Source organism: Pagrus pagrus (genome assembly GCF_965226575.1).
Source record: "Pagrus pagrus genome assembly, chromosome: 9".
Taxonomy (NCBI): Eukaryota; Metazoa; Chordata; class Actinopteri; order Spariformes; family Sparidae; genus Pagrus; species Pagrus pagrus.
The window spans coordinates 33989207-34006221 of record NC_140193.1 but is presented as its reverse complement, the minus strand read 5'-3'; the positions used below and the strand labels follow the sequence as shown (position 1 = coordinate 34006221).

At 42.3% G+C, this 17015-nt stretch overlaps 1 protein-coding gene across 6 annotated transcripts in view; it reads left to right on the top strand.

The window, feature by feature from the left end:
* Positions 1-879: 879 nt before the first annotated feature.
* lrch1 (leucine-rich repeats and calponin homology (CH) domain containing 1) overlaps positions 880-17015 on the top strand; it is a 261434-nt gene continuing 245298 nt past the window's right edge. For all 6 annotated transcript variants that reach the window (XM_084362581.1, XM_084362582.1, XM_084362579.1 and 3 more), the window contains exon 1: positions 880-1264. In XM_084362581.1, the coding sequence (XP_084218707.1) occupies positions 1039-1264 (226 nt within the window). In that variant the 5' untranslated portion in view covers positions 880-1038. The remainder of the gene's footprint in view (positions 1265-17015) is intronic.

Here is a 17015-nt window from a genome sequence, read left to right as displayed (position 1 = left end):
AGGACTAGAACACAGGGTCGAGGTGGTAGAAACACATGTTATCACATTAACCCACAGTGTCTCTGAGGTAACACTTCGTTAGGAGCGTCTGTAAAACTTGGCCTTTCTTTTCTACTTACAGGCAGCATGTTTTGATTCTATCCAGCAGATGTCACCGTCTACTGAGTTTCAAACGCGTTTTAATCTCCCTGTTTCGTTTTTGAAATGTTTTTATTTTATTTATTTTTTTCACAGCTACACAGTGAACTGAGCAACCGCAGTTAGTGAGTGAAATCAAACAAATAGAGAGAGAAAACGGAAATGTAGAGGGTGTATCTTCAGAATAAAAATACTAGCGAGGGCAGTGGAACATCAGAATGGCATGAATACAATCTAAAGTCAGGCATCCTTTCAAGTGAACCAGTTTAAAGGCTCTCACACACATCAAAATTAACTACTTTTTTATCTGTGTAACTTTTATTTTTGTAAGGGCGTATTGAGACTCAGTTCTAAAGATCTTTAGAGCAGGTGTGGCCTATATATCCTCCCATTTTTCTGTTATTTTTTTCATTCATTTTTTCTGAGAATTTTCATCTTTAATCTAGTTGACCCCAGCTTTTTTATGCAAGTAAAATGGAGCACATTTAATTGTATAATTAAAACACAGATTAAAGTAGTTAGTCTTTTTAGGTAGTAGATATTTCTAGTCTACTTTAGTTTGTGTCTGTCATCTTTATTACTAAATAAGCGAATTGACAAACAAATGAGTTACGTTTCTAAATCATTCTAAATGTAAATGCAACAGAACTACTTAGTAAACTGGAGGATATGTTATTTTGAAAGTTGTCGACCGGATGTGGCTCTGCTGTATTGTTGTTGACGCACAGGGAGACGGACGCGGCGGCGACAATCAAGGAGGAAACTGAACGCGCGACACTGCACGGCACGGCACGAATAAATCGCTGTCTGTCTGCTTACCTAAACGTTAGCTAATCTCGCGCGCTCCATCGGATATCACTGACATATACGCGGATAACGGCGGAGAGGGTGGACATTATTATGGCGACGTTGGGACAGGAGTCGGCTCGTCCTCCTCTCTCCCAGCTCGGTTCTTCTCCGTCGATCCAGACTCACATCGGCAGTGGTAACCTGCCTCCCAACCGGGGCTTGGAGCGGGCGCTAGAGGAGGCGGCGGCCAGCGGCGTCCTCAACCTCAGCTCCCGAAAACTGAAGGAGTTTCCCTTGACAGCCACCAACCACGACCTGACCGACATAGTGGAAGCAGGTAGGCGTCTCTCCCGGGTTAGCTTAAAAAAAAAAAAAAAAATGGAATCGGGGCGCACCGGTGCTGCGCGGTAACGTTAACTACTGTTAGTAACGCGTTACAGCCGCATGGTTACTTTGACACTGACCACGGTACTTTATTTACAGTGCTGGCATTTCCGTTATTTGTTTAAAATCAAGAGTGTGTATATCAATTGAGCGACATAGGGAGTTGAACCCCCAACCCTGGTGGTGTTCTTTGCCTTGTGTCCAGTACGTGTGACTTTGATCTGATTAAGAGTCACATCCCACAACTTTTGCTTCACTTGAACCAGATGTATAGTTGAGTCTAACTCATTATATATTATTGATGACAAGTTTTGTGTTCACATCCATACCAGATGACCTCTCTTGGTGATTGTATACAAGTAACACACTCAGAAAAGGTTCTAAAGTTTCCAACTTGCAGAAGTAATGCAGGATCCAACTGTTCAGTGGGCCTGCAGTGGAATTCCCCAGCACTTCCTTTTAATCTATTTAGAGTTGTAAACAGACATGGAGAGCAGGGTGAACCCAGATGGACTCTGTCGGTGGTATTTTATTGACAAGAATAGTTTAATGAATAGAAAGTTTACTAATCTATTTTTAGGCTGAGCTTTATATTTATAATCAGAACACAGTTTACAACATACACCAGCAAGCTTTCCTTAAAGTACAGATTATTGTTTGTTTAAGTGGTTTCTCAGCTTTTAAGAGGCTGTGTTGGTTTGAGTCCTGTACCAAGTCATGTTTATTTGCAGTCCATGAAACCATAAACAATGCACCATACACAGAGCACTCTTAATATGGTAAAAAGCGGTCAAAGCAAACACATCCATAGTCTGCTATGCATGAGGAACTGCACTAGATTGGTTATTCTTCTCTTCCAGTTGTTGTTGAATTCATGAAACCATTGTAATTTGGTTTGAGCTCTGCAGACTGTATATTACAACCACATAATGAGGACACATATGTTCAAAAACGAAACTAAGTCCTTTTATGCTACTTTCAGAGAAAAATCCAAACAATCTATTTTATAACACGGAGTGTGGAGAATGAATTGAGGAGTCTCACAGCCTGAGGTATGAAGCAGTTATGTAGTCAGGTGGTATGGCAGTAGTAATCTCGAAATCTTTTTCAAGATGGCAGCAGAGAGAAAATACTGTGGCTGGGGTGGGTGTTGTCTTTTAGTATCCTTTGGCTCTGTGCAGACATCTCACTTCACCAATACGGATGCTCTGTAGATGGGTGCCAATAATGTTCTGGGCAGTTTGAATCACCCGCAACAGAGCCTGTCTGTTCTGTGCTGTCCATGAACCATGCATTTGTGATGTTTGCAGTCAGGATGCTCTCTATTGCTTCTTTGTAAAAAGTTTAAGTTTCCATAGGCAGTAGACCCTTTTTTGTGCTTTTTTAACCAGGCAGGGGATGTGTGATGACAAGGTTGAATTCTGTCTGATGGTAATTCTGAGGAATATTAAACTTTTCACCTGCTCTTCCTCTGCTCCACTAATGTAGACAGGGCTGTGTGTCTTTGCCTCCTTTATTCCCTGTACACCATTCTGCATGAATGTTGATTTCCTCTTGATATGAACTCTCATTGTTGTTTGTAAGGCAGTCCATGATGCTGGTGTCATCTGCATACTTCACTATACAGTTCTCTTGATGTCTGGGAATGCAGCTGTAACGGGTGTGTCTTTTCTGTTAATGTCTGTGATGCACATCCGTTAACTTCTCTGTATTCTGCGTTGTGTTCTCGGTGTAGAAGTGTGATAGACGAGGGACTCAGGTCTTGACATCCACTGGTTGTTTATTCAACAGGACTATGGTCAGATCTGTATGATGAGTAAATGAAACAGGACTGTGACATGGCGTTTCACATGAAACACAGCAGGCCCCTGCTCTCAGTGGGCACAGCGCAGACTGAGACTATCATGTTTAAACTAACATTTACAGAATAAAATGCTTTTTAATAAAATCATGAAAATAAATGAAATAAAATGTGTTAAATTGTGCCTGTATGAATTTAAATCCAATCAAACAACCAGTTAAATACAAAATAGAAACAGTAAATACAACAATGCAAATAACCAACAAAGTCTCCATGCCTGTATGATGAGTAAATGAAACAGGACTGTGACATGGCGTTTCACATGAAACACAGCAGGCCCCTGTTAGCAAGCACACATACACACACACACACACACATGCGACACGTGAATGTAACGTGAAAAGAGCTACGAAAACTGAATACATGTGCTACTATAAACCTACCAAAATAAAGTTCTCTTAGCGAAACACACCACAGACCTATCATAGTCTTCATTTAGCATCCCTACAAATATTTTTATCATGTTTATAACATCTTTAACACCGAAATAAAGTGTAACCATGACGAGAGAAAACACCACATACCTGCTCTCAGTGGGCACAGCGCATACTGAGAGCACCCAGGTGTCTGGGTCAAACAGACGGCAAACTCTTCAAGAAACAGTACCGATTTAATGTCTCTTGACCAAGCTTCAAAATAAGAGTGAAAATAAATAAAACTGATCTCCTTCAGTATATAATCAGGATTTTGGTGAGATTTCAAAATGAAAATAAAGGTACATTTCCAACCTGGTTACACAGCCATGGGTTACAGTGTGATCAGGAGTGGACTGAGCACACAGCCCTAGGGGGGACCGGTGTTGAGCGCTAATGTAGAGGAGGTGTGAGTGCCATCCAAATGGCTTCATGGGTGAGGTTATATTGAATTCTGAGCTGAAATCAACAACATTCTGATGTAGCTGTTCTTATTCTCCAGGTGTGTGAAGACTGAGTGGAGGGCATTAGTAGCTAGTAGTAGATATGCCAGCTTTCCTTCTAGGTCTGGCGGTGTTGTATAGTCTCTTGTCACCTGACTGAAAGGCAGCTTTTTTGGCTGTTGATACAGCCCTTGCCTCTCCATTCATCCAGACCTTCTGGTTGGGGAATGATCTTACTGTCTTTGTGATCAACACATCATCAACACATTTGCTGATATATGATGTCACTGAAGAGGTAAATTCCTTAAGACTGATGTTGTTATCCTGAGTGGCAGTATCTGAACATTTTCCTGTCTGTACATTCCTGTTGGGCTGCTGTAGCTTTATCTGTTCATACTTAAAGAGTTTTTGCTCTTCATCAACTGGGAGTAAGTAGGCAGAAGAAGCAGGTAAATTTGACCCGACAGGCCAAATGGAGGACGTAGGAGGGCTTTGTAGCTGCAAGGAACATGTGTATACACATGGTTCAGGATATTTCTTCCTCTGGTGGGGATCTGGGCATGCTGGTAGAGTTTAGGTAAAACATGTCTGAGGTCTGCTGGATTAAAATCACCAGCCACAATGAAAATTCCATCGGGTTGTTTTGTCATATTGCTGCTGATGACATCATACAATTCCTGCAGTGCATTTTTTAAGTTTGAGCAAATGGTACACAGCAACAATAAAAAAAACTGGTGAATTATCGGTAACACTTTATATTAGGGAACACATATTAACCATGAACTAGTTTCTTATTAGCTTATTCTTATTAAGTGGTTTACAACAACTCCCTAACTCACTATCAATAAGCAGTGATGAGGAAGTTATTGAGGGAAAACTCTCACAGTAGTTAATGGCCTAGTAGTTGCAGAATATGATCATGCAGAATAAGGCATTAGTAAGTGATTTATAATGGCTTAAAAACAGCCAATATCCTACTAATATGCATGCTAATAAGAAACTAGTTCATGGTTAATATGTGTTCCCTAATAGTGTTACCGAATTACCTTATTTGCTCGTCATTTTAGCACAATTTGACATCTAGTGAACACTGTCTACACACTGTGTTTGAGAACCAAGCTATATTTATGTAGACACAGAGCCCTGCTCCTCTCCTCTTACTGGAGGCCTGTGTCATGTCAGCTCTGAACAAGGTCCGCTCATCTAGTGCAATAGCTTTAGTCGGGATGACAGCAGTCTCATTCCCTTTATTTTCCAGTGACCGGACATTAGCCAGAAGAAGGCTTGGTAGAGGAATGGCTTTAGGTCCAAGTTGGGTCAGCTTATCTCTGATCCCAGCTCTCTTTCCTTTCTTCCTGGGACCTTTCCATTGCTTATGGTGACATTTTTGTCCTGCTGTTCTGGCTGGCCTTTCGGGAGATGCCACTGGCAGAGATAGTCTTGATTCTTAATAATACTTAATCCCAGCCCAACACAACAGGTGTTGATGAGTGCATCTCTATTGTAAGCAAGGCGCGCTTCAGTGGAGGGGGCATAAAGGTGATAAAGGAGCAAAATATAATAACAGAAATGTAGCAAAGATTAAAGAAGGTACTCATGCGCTGCCATCGTCATAGCACTACTAAAGGTTGTAGTTGTAGCTGGAGGTGCGATTCTAACTGCTGACATCATGATCATGTGCCTTCCATTCATTCTCTATGGCAACATTTTGTTGAGAAAAGCTTAATATTTGTAAAAGTACAAGAGGTTTAATAAAGATGAATACAAGCACACCAGAGTTGAAACATGACAAAAAACATATGGAAGACAGAAAAATTAAATAAAAATGTGAAGATAAGGAACCCCTGATCGTGGGATCATGAACCATGAGCTTTACCCCCTCTGCCACAACATAGCAGTGGAGGCTGCAGTTTAGCAGCAGCAGTATTATTAGTAGTTTTGCAGTGATTGTTGCAGCAGTAGTAGTAGTAGCGATAGTAGTACTACAACTAGTAGTAGTGATCCTATGATCAAGGGTTCGATTCCTCATCTTCTCACTTTCAGAAAAATGTCCAATGTTTTCCAAACTTCACAAATGCATACACATGGTTGGTTGGATGACTGATTACACCTGTAGCACTGATGGAACAACTAGAACCTCTCTTCTTATTAAATGTTAAATTCCTTCAGGTGTGCCAGGATTGTTCCTACTCAAATACTTAGAGTACATATCACAAGTTAACCAGTAACCAGTAGTAGTACTGGTAGTAGTAGTGGTAGTGGTAGTAGTAGCAGTAAAAGTAGTATAAAGTCTAACCCCGCTGCCAACTGTTTATAATCATATGGATGCTGTTACAAAGTGTTGTGATTGAGATCCTGACCCACCATGTATCGTGGAAAGTGACAAAGAGAGGTGTTTTGCTCTCAACTATATCACATAATCAGTACAGTTCGCCTCGTACTTTAACTAACTTATCCTACAGATTTAACACATTTAAGTATCATCCTCATGCCTTGATGATGAAAAGTTGTGAAAAGCTTTTGCCTAAGTTATTCCTGGTGGGTGTGGCAGTGCGGTCAATTTCGTTGACCCCCTTATGGCTTTTCCCATTCTGTACTGACCCAATATGTCTATGCCTTGTACTTTAACTAACTCATCCTACAGATTTAACACCACAGACTTCACATGCACTCAGTAGCATCCTTATGCCTTCAACAGCCTGAGTTGTGCTTGGTGGGCATGGCGGTGCGGTCAATTTCGATCCTTAGCCATCACGCAGGAAGTCCTTGTGACTTCAATATACAATTTCCCATCTGCATCAAATTGGTCACACATGTATAGGGATTCGCCCTGAATATGTAGAGGAGCTCATCCAAAATAAGTCTCTGCATCAATACTGTGTCATATCTATAGCGCCACCCACTGGACACAGGAAGTCACTGAAGATGTCACTTGTGTTTTGTGTGACACGTATCCCATTTAGGTAGGAACTTTCGACAGATAACGGGCGAGCACACACCTGGGCGCGCGGCCTCTGACGTCGCCACAGCCCAACGTACGTGGGGGGGCGAGGGCCCGTTCATCACTGCTTGCAGTTTTAATTATTATTTTTTTCCTGTCCACCAGATCGCATATTTGGCGGCCTGAACATACCCCAAAACTCACCAAACTTGGAATATAGATCAGACCTGGCGAAAATTTTTTTAATCTGTTGTCGTTGTGAATTTCCACCACTAGGTGGCGCTATAATCAAGCAAAGTGCGTTTTGGCTCATAACTCCCACATACTTTGTCAGACATTCAAAAACCTTATATCCACGCGTTCAGTGAATTGTGCTGAATCTCTTGATATAGGCCACGCCCACTTCCGGTTACCTAATTTTTTCGCTAATTCGCAAAATGTCGCAAACCTACTTTTGCTAACTCCTCATCGCCAATTTCTCCGATTTGCACCAAACTTTGCACACGGCATCTGTGGACCCTCACACCAAAAATTACCAGCAGGTGTTGCTAAATGGCTCCATAGCGCCCCCTGGAATATTTCAAACTCAAAGCCCCGCCTCCTACATGCACATACATGAACAAAATTTGGTACGCTTATGTATCATGACCAGACGCACAAAAAACCCTCTCAGCCTCAGTCCAATGGGAAGTCTGCCATTTTGGTTCGAAGTTGAGATTTCGCCGTCATTTTCTCCCATTTCTATGCCTTGTACATTGTTTAACTTGGCCTACAGCTTTAACACCACAGACTTCCCAGTGACTACGCCTTATCCACATGCCTTGATGATGACAAGTTGTGAAAAGCTTTTGCCTACGTAAATTCCTGGTGGGCGTGACAGTGCAGTCAATTTTGATGACCCCCTTGTGGCTTTTCCCATTCTGTAGGAAACCCATTTCCAGGGGTCGTACATTAACTAACTCGTCCTACAGATTTTACACCACAGACTTCACATTCGCTCAGTAGCATCCTCATACCTTGTTGATGAAAAGTTGTGCTCAGCTTTTGCCTACGTCATTCCTGGTGGGCGTGGTGATATGGTTTATTTCAATGACCCCCTTATGGCTTTACCCATTCTGTACGTTCCCAAGTTCTATGGCTTGTAGTTTCACTATCTTTTCCTACAGATTTAACACCACAGACTTCACATTCACTCAGCAGCATCCTCATACCTTCAACAGCCTGCGTTGTGCCTGGCGGGCGTGGCCGTGCGGTCAATTTTGATCCTTTGCCATCAAGAAGGAAGTCCTTATAACTTCATCATACAATTGCCAATCTGCATCAAATTGCTCACACATGTAGAGGGGCTCACCCTGAATACGTCTCTGCATTAATACTGTGTCATATCTATAGCGCCACCCACTGGAAGTCACTGAAGATGTCACTGTTGTGTTTTGTGTGACACGTATCCCATTTAGGTAGGAAATTTCGCCAGGCAACAGGCAAGCACACATCTGGGCGCACAGCCTCCGACGGCGCCACGGCCCGACGTACGTGGGGGGGCGAGGGCCCGTTCATCACTGCTTGCAGTTTTAATAAAGTTTTTATTATTCTTCTTCCGTACGTTTTTTGGCTCGCTACTACTCCTACAAATTTTGTTCTACAGAAACCATTCAACTATCAAAATGTGCAGCTCATTAAGGACATTCTTGCTTGTATTATTGGTATTTCTATCTTTTATACTTTTGGAAATATTCAGCTTTTTCTGCAAAATTTTCCTTATGGGGAATTTCTCAAATTTCATTCTGCTACTACTTCAGCATACGTTCAGCTATAGAAACCGTTCAACTATCAAAATGTTCAGCTTTTTAAGCTCTTTCAGCCTTCTTATTTTCAGCTTTTTAGCTTTTCAACTTTTTCAAATATTCAGCTTTTTGAAAAAAAAATGTAATATGGAAGCAAATGGGAAAATCTTCAAATCCTCTTCAAAACTCATCCACTTTCAACCTCTTCTGCTCTCTCATACTTTGAGCTAGAGACACCATTCCAACTTTAAAATAGTCACAAGACCTTGAAATTTTAAAATCTTTTACGGTTTTGAAATTATCACAGTTTTAGTTTGAAGGATTTTTAGCTCGTCTTCTGGGTTTATAATGGGTGTGTATTGCGTGAGCTAGAGTGGGTGACATCATCGCTAGAGCAGCTGCAAAAACTTTAGAAAAAACTCTCTTCAGCTTGATTTGGGTCCCACAGCTTTTACTTCACATAGACAATATTTACATAGAAATGTAGGAAATCTTGTTGGCTTTCAGATGATGGTCTTATTTCAGATGTGCGACTTAAACTTTTGACTGTAGAAGCCCTCGAGTGACAAGCACTCCAGCAACTCCCCCATAAGCCGCAGTGTTAATTTGGAGCCTAAATCTCTGGAGTGGAGCAGACGGTACCGGTTTTGTCTCTCGCTGTTGTGCCCTCATTTTTCACTCTACAGAAATAAAAAAGACATCACATGGTTCAGCAATGTCTCCTGTTACTCACTGCATACATATTTTGGCCATAACCATTACACTTTTTTCTAAACCTGCAGGTGTTTGGGAGGTGTTTTCCCATTCATTCTTATGGGGACATTTTCAGCTTTGGTTCTGCTACTACTCCAGCATCTGTGCAGCTACAGAAACTGTTTGGCTGTCAAACTGTTCAGCTTTTTAAGCTCTTTCAGCCTATGACTGTCAGCTTTCAACCTTTTCAGCTTCTTCAAATATTCAGCTTTATGTTCAGCTAGAGAAACTGTTCAGCTTTTATAATATTCAGCTTTTTAAGCTCTTTCAACCTATTACTTTTCAGCTTTTCAACCTTTTCAGCTTTTCAACCATTTCAGCTTTTCAACTTTTTCAACTTTTCAACCTTTTCAGCTTTTCAACCTTTTCAAATATTCAGCTTGATGTTCAGCTAGAGAAACTGTTCAACTATCAAAATATTCACCTTAGAAACTGTTCAACTTTCAAAATCTTCAGCTTTTCCAACCCATTCGGCCTATTCCTTTTCACCTTTTCTGCCTTTTCAGCTTTGAAAAATTCAGCTTTTTCTGCAAATTCTTGACCATTCATTCTCATAGTTTTGTGCATTTCCGGCAAGTGTTTTCCAGTACTACATTCAGCAGATTTCCAAAATCACTTCAGCTTTCAGCATTCACACTGTATTTTCGTAGGAAATACAAATGTTTCTAGTTATTATTAGGGCCCGAGCACGAATCTCGTGCGAGGACCTATTGTATCTGTAAGGATTATTTATTATTTTTTGTCCTTCCCCAAGATCGCATATTTGGCGGCCTGAACATACCCCAAAACTCACCAAACTTGGAACATACGTCACATGTGGTGAAAAATTTGATAATTCAACATGATTGGGGATGGGTGTGGCCAGGGGACTCCATAGCGCCACCTAACGTCGGGTCATGTGACCAAAAACTTTCTCGGATCGTCATGAAATTTACAGGACTTATGGGTCTCAAGGACTTAGCCTGGAATTATTTTTGTTGGAATTTTTGCCGCAACAGGAAGTCGGCCATCTTGAATGGCGTGCAGCGATTTTCAATTTTCCAATGTTGTTTTCGGGACTTTAGGATATTCGCAGACTCACCAAATTTGGCATGTAGCTTCTTACCCATGAGTACATTATTTCAATACCACAACTGCCCTCATGCGCAGCAGGAAAGCTCAGTAGCGCCCCCTAATGCCGCCCTTATGGCTTTTCCCATTCTGTACGGACCCAATGTCTGTGCCTCGTACTTCAACTAACTCCTCCTACAGATTTAACGGCACAGACTTCACACTCACTAAATATCATCTTCAGACCTTGATGATGACACCCTGTGAAAAGCTTTCGCCTACGTTATACCTGGTGGGCGTGGCAGTGTGTTCAACTTCGCGACCCCCCTTATGGCTTTTCCCATTCTGTAGGAACCCATTTCTAAGCCTGGTACATTGTTTAACTTGGCCTACAGATTTAACACCACAGACTTCCCAGTCACTAAATATCATCCTCATGCCTTGATGATGAAAAGTTGTGAAAAGCTTTTGCCTACGTTATTCCTGGTGGGTGTGGCAGTGCGGTCAATTTTGATGACCCCCTTATGGCTTTTCCCATTCTGTACTGACCCAATATGTCTATGCCTTGTACTTTAACTAACTCGTCTTACAGATTTAACACCACAGACTTCACATTCACTCAGTAGCATCCTCAGACCTTCAACAGCCTGTGTTGTGCTTGGTGGGCGTGCCGGTGCGGTCATTTTCGATCCTTCGCCATCGCGCAGGAAGTCCTTATAACTTCAACATACAATTTCCCATCTACACCAAATTGGTTAGAATTGTAGAGAGCTTGTCCCTGAATAGGTCTTTGCATTAATACTGTGATAAGTGAACAAATGGCTCCATAGCGCCCCCTGGAATATTTCAAACTTGAAGCCCCGCCTCCTACATGCACACATATTAACGAAAGTCAGTACGCATATGTATCATGACCAGACGCACAAAAAACCGTATTGGACACATGCCCTCAGCCCAACAGGAAGTCCGCCATTTTCCTTCAAAGTTGATCCCTCGCCATAAAGCAGGAAGTCCTTATAACTTCAACATACATTGCCCATCTGCATCAAATTGCTAACACATGTAGAGGGGCTCACCCTGAATACGTCTCTGCATCAATACTGTGTCTTTTCTATAGCGCCACCCACAGGACACAGGAAGTCACTGAAGATGTCACTGTTGTGTTTTCAGTGAAACGGATCCCATTTAGGTCAGAACCTTTCCACAGACAACGGACAAACACACATCTGGACACACAGCACTCCGACGGTGCCACAGCCCACGGGGCGAGGGCCCGTTCATCACTGCTCCTTGCACGAGATCGCATTTTTGGTGGCTTTAACATACCCCAAAACTCACCAAACTTGGAACATACATCACATGTGTTGAAAAATTTGATAATTCAAAATGACTGGGGGTGGGTGTGGCCAGCGGACTCCATACCGCCACCTAACGTTTGTCCCCGCGAACATTTTCTCGGATCGTCTTGAAATTCGCAGGACTCATGGGTCTCAAGGTTTCAGGCTGGAATTTTTTTTTTCAGAATTTTTCCCGCAACAGGAAGTTGGCCATCTTGAACGGCGTGCAGCGAATTTCGTTTTTCTTACGCATTTTTAGGGACTTTAGGATGTTCGCAGACTCACCAAATTTGGCCCGTACCTTCTTACCCATGAGTACGTTAATTCGATACCACATCTGCCACCATGCATGGCATGACAGCTCAGTAGCGCCCCCTAACGCCCCCCTTGTGGCTTTTCCCATTCATTTTTTTTTTCATTTCTATGCCTCGTACTTTATTTAACTACTCCGACAGATTTAATGCCACAGACTTCACAGTCACTACGTATCATCCTGAGACCTTGATGATGTCACCTTGTCAAAAGCTTTCGCCTCTGATATACCTGGTGGGCGTGGTGGTGCGGTCAATTTCGAGACCCCCTTATGGCTTTTCCCATTCTGTAGGAACCCATTTATAAGCCTCGTACTTTATTTATCTTGGCCTACAGACTTCACACTCATAAAATATCATCTTCAGACCTTGATGATGACACCTTGTCAAAAGCTTTTGCCTCCGATATACCTGGTGGGTGTGGCGGTGCGGTTAATTTTGATTACCCCCTTATGGCTTTTCCCATTCTGTACGGACCCAATATGTCTATGCCTTGTACTTTAAAGTGTAACTAAACCCCCAAACCACTTTTTTCTGCTGAAAACAAATGTATTTGGGTATGAAGTAGTGTTGTTGATGTATTCTGGTCCAACTCTTGACATTTTAGTCAAAGTATTTCAATTTGGTGTATTTTGTTGTAAAAATGTAAAAGGTGACTGCCCTCTATGGGTTGAAACCCGGCTATTACAATCGAATTTTGCTATTGGCTGAGATGGAGGCCGATGACGTTTTGGAGACAGCTTACATCACGAGCCACCACTGTTCGCCCCGCCCCTCTGTGTGTGTTTTTGTGTGTGTGAGTGTAGTGGTGGTGGTGTGGGAGGGGGCTCTGTTGGAGGCTGCACAGAGTGACTGGACGTGTCTTAACTGCTCCTGGAGCCCCGCCCACAATCAAGGCATTTTTTGAATTTCCAGCCCTTGATGCACCTCAGCCAAAACCTAGGGGTTTAGTTACACTTTAACTAACTCGTACTACAGATTTAACACCACAGACTTCACATTCACTCAGTAGCATCTTCATACCTTCAACAGCCTGCGTTGTGCTTGGTAGGCGTGGCAGTGCCTTCAATTTCGATCCTTCGCCATCACGCAGGAAGTCCTTATAACTTCAGCATACAATGGCCCATCTACACCAAATTTGTAACACATGTAGAGGGGTTGTCCCTGAATAGGGCTATTCATCAATACTGTATTAAGTGAAAAGATGGCTCCATAGCGCCCCCTGGAATATTTCAAACTTCAAGCCCCACCTCCTACATGCACATACATGAACGAAATTCGGTGCGCTTATGTGTCATGACCAGACGCACAAAAAATCCTCTAGGACCCTTACCCTCAGTCCAACGGGAAGTCTGCCATTTTGGTTCAAAGTTGAGATTTCGCTGCCATTTCCACCCATTTCTATGGCTCGTACATTATTTAACTTGGCCTACAGATGTAACGACACAGACTTCCCAGTCACTAAGTGTCATCCTCATACCTTGATGATGAAAAGTTGTCAAAAGCTTTTGCCTACGTGATTCCTGGTGGGCGTAGCAGTGCAGTCAATTTCGATCCTTCGCCATCACGCAGGAAGTCCTCATAACTACAGCATACAATGGCCCATCTACACCAAATTAGTCACACATGTAGAGGGGCTGGCCCTGAATACGTCTATGTATCAATACTGTGTTAAGTTAAAAAATGGCTCCATAGCGTCCCCTGGAATATTTCAAAGTTGAAGCCCCGCCTCCTACATGCACATACATGAACGCAATTCGGTATACATATGTATTATGACCAGATGCACAACATACCCCGAGGCACCGGTCCAACTGGAAGTGGGCCATTTTGGTTCACAGCGGCCATTTTGTCAGACTTGAAGCCCCGCCCCCTATATGCACATAACTAGTCACTAACGAAATTTGGTATCATGACCAGACGCACAAAAAAACCCTCTTGGACCCATACCCTCAGTCCAACGGGAAGTCTGCCATTTTGGTTCAAAGTTGAGATTTCGCTGCCATTTTCACCCATTTCTATGCCTCGTACTGTCTTTAACTTGTCCTACAGATTTAACACCACTGACTTCAGTCATTGAGTCTCATCCTCATATTGTGATGATGAAAAGTTGTCAAAAGCTTTCGCCTACATTATTCCTGGTTGGCATGATTGTTTGATCTTTGAATGCTTTGCCATTGTAGGAGCCATGCCAATGTATGGTGTGTGTTGGACACAAACTGTCCACTAGGTGGCTATGTTGTGTTTTGGGTCACATGCACCTATTTAGGTAGGAACCTTTCCATGGCAGCACACACTGAAGACAGGAAGTCAGCCTCATATCAATCAATCAGACGTTATTTATATAGCAAATTTCATACAAATATAGTGTAGCACAAAGAGATTCACACAATAAAAGCAAGCAAAACCAAACAGAAGTATAACCAAAAAACACACACACACACACACACACACACACACACACACACACACACACTTTCTCTCATACATTACACGTTTACATTTCTGACAGAAGCTTACTGAGGCACTATCTTTTGCTCAGCTATGTGCTGTGACGACAAACATCATCCAATTTACATGACATTCACAGGTTGTTTTCTCCAAATCATACACTACAACATGACATATAATTGATGGATGAGCTCTAGGGCCACATAGTGGACACAGGCAAACTTGCAGTGTGGTAAATTTCGATCCTTCGCCATCACAGAGGAAGTCCTTATAACTTCAACATACAATTTCCCATCCTCACCAAAGTGGTCACACATGTATAGGGATTCGCCCTGAATACGTCTCTGCATCAATACTGTGTTAAGTGAAGAGATGTATATCGTATATCAACGAAATTCGGTGTGCATATGTATCATGACAAGACGCACAAAATACCTCCAGGCATCGTCACTTTCGGTCCAACAGGAAGTTTGCCATTATGATTCACAGTTGGCATTTTGTCAAAGTTGAAGCCCCGCCTCCTACACGCACATACATGAACGACAGTCGGTACGCATATGTATCATGATTAGATGCACAAAAAAGCGTCTTTAACCCATACCTTCAGTCCAATGGGAAGTTGGCTATTTTGGTTCAAAGTTGAGATCTTGATGATCAGCAGTTGTGGAAATCTTTCTCCTTTGATATCCCTGGGTGGCGTGGTGGGCAGTCAATTTTGCAGCGTAGTGATTGTAACAGGCATCTCCATGTATGGTGTGTGTTCGCCACAATTGTCCAGTAGGTGGAACTGTTGTGTTGTGGTCACATGTCTCCTCTTAAGATAGGCACCTTTCCATAGCCTCACCCACTAGACAGAAGAGGTTTGCCTCATATCAATCAATCAGACTGTATTTATATAGCACTTTTCATACAAATACAATGTCTCTATATAAGAATGCAAACAAGAGAAACACAGCTGAAGTGAAATCACAAGCCACACACACACATACACTGTTTCTCACACATAACACATGCATATTTTTTTTATACAAATACATGTCTCAAAATAAGAATGAAAACAAGAGAAACACAGTTGAAGTCAAACCAAAAGCCCACATACACACACACTGTCTCTTGCACATACCACATGTATACATTTTTGAACAAAGGCAACTGAAGCACTGTCTTTGGTCAGCAATGCAAGTGAGGACAAACACCAGATGCCTTACATGACATCAAAAGCCAAACACATGGCACATGATACACTACAACATGACAATTGATGAGCGATCTGTAATGCCACACAGTTAACATAGCCATTGGACACTCACCCATCTACAAGCCGCATACTGTAACTATCTTCTCCTACAGATGTAACAGCACAGACTTCATGTTAGTCAGTATCAGCAACAGACCTTGCTGAGGAACAGTTATCACAATCTTTCGTCTCCCTTATACCTGGTGGGCGTGGCGGTGCTGTCATTTTGATGCCTTGCTTATGTAAGAGCCATTTTCATGTGTTGTGTGTGTTTCACAGGGGCATCCGCCCGTGGGGGATGTGGGTGTTACTTTTCCCGGTTAGAGGGTTCAACACCCACACTTTTTCTGCAGTTTTTCCTGTTGTTGCTTCAAACATGACACCGGCTTTCAGTGTGACCGGCTGATGATTGGCTGTTCTGCCTTAAGTTCTGCCTCTCTTGCTGTGTTAGATTTATCGTTCAGCTCGCGCTGAGGAGGCGGTACTCTAGCCATAGATATACATATATATACATAGACGCTTCACTGAGCGGTGAATCGTACGTCGAAGTCAGTGGAGTGAACTTTATGGATATACGCGGTGCTCCACTGGATCTAATTTCGTCCGAACGACTCCAAATGACACCAAAGTTATCTGGGTGAGTAAATGATTGTATTTTATGCTAGAAATGTCCAGGCTTTGTGCAGAGTCAAGAGTTACGGCTCTGAAATTTTCAGTGGCAAAAATATTCACAGATGAACAATCACTATGACAAAAGTTACAGTGCACCACAGCAGCTGTGAATAAACAATCAGTCAGGCTGTCTGTTGTCACCAACTCCATGTGTGTCCAGGTTTTACACGACCTCCTTGGTGATAAATATGTGAAACCCATTTCCACAAGTTGAGGAAATGGATGAGTTGAAAAGTATGCTTGATGAAAAATATTCCCAAGGTTAGTCGTGCGCCTGTACACATGCATGAGCACATCTAAGGTGTGCTCCGGTACTGAAACAAATAGCATTACACCCCTGATTACACCCGACCATAACAAATACTTCCCCCCACTGCTATTGGTACAAAACCTAGATAATGTACATTGTATATATTGTATAAAGCTTTAAAGTAAATGTAGTGGAGTAAAA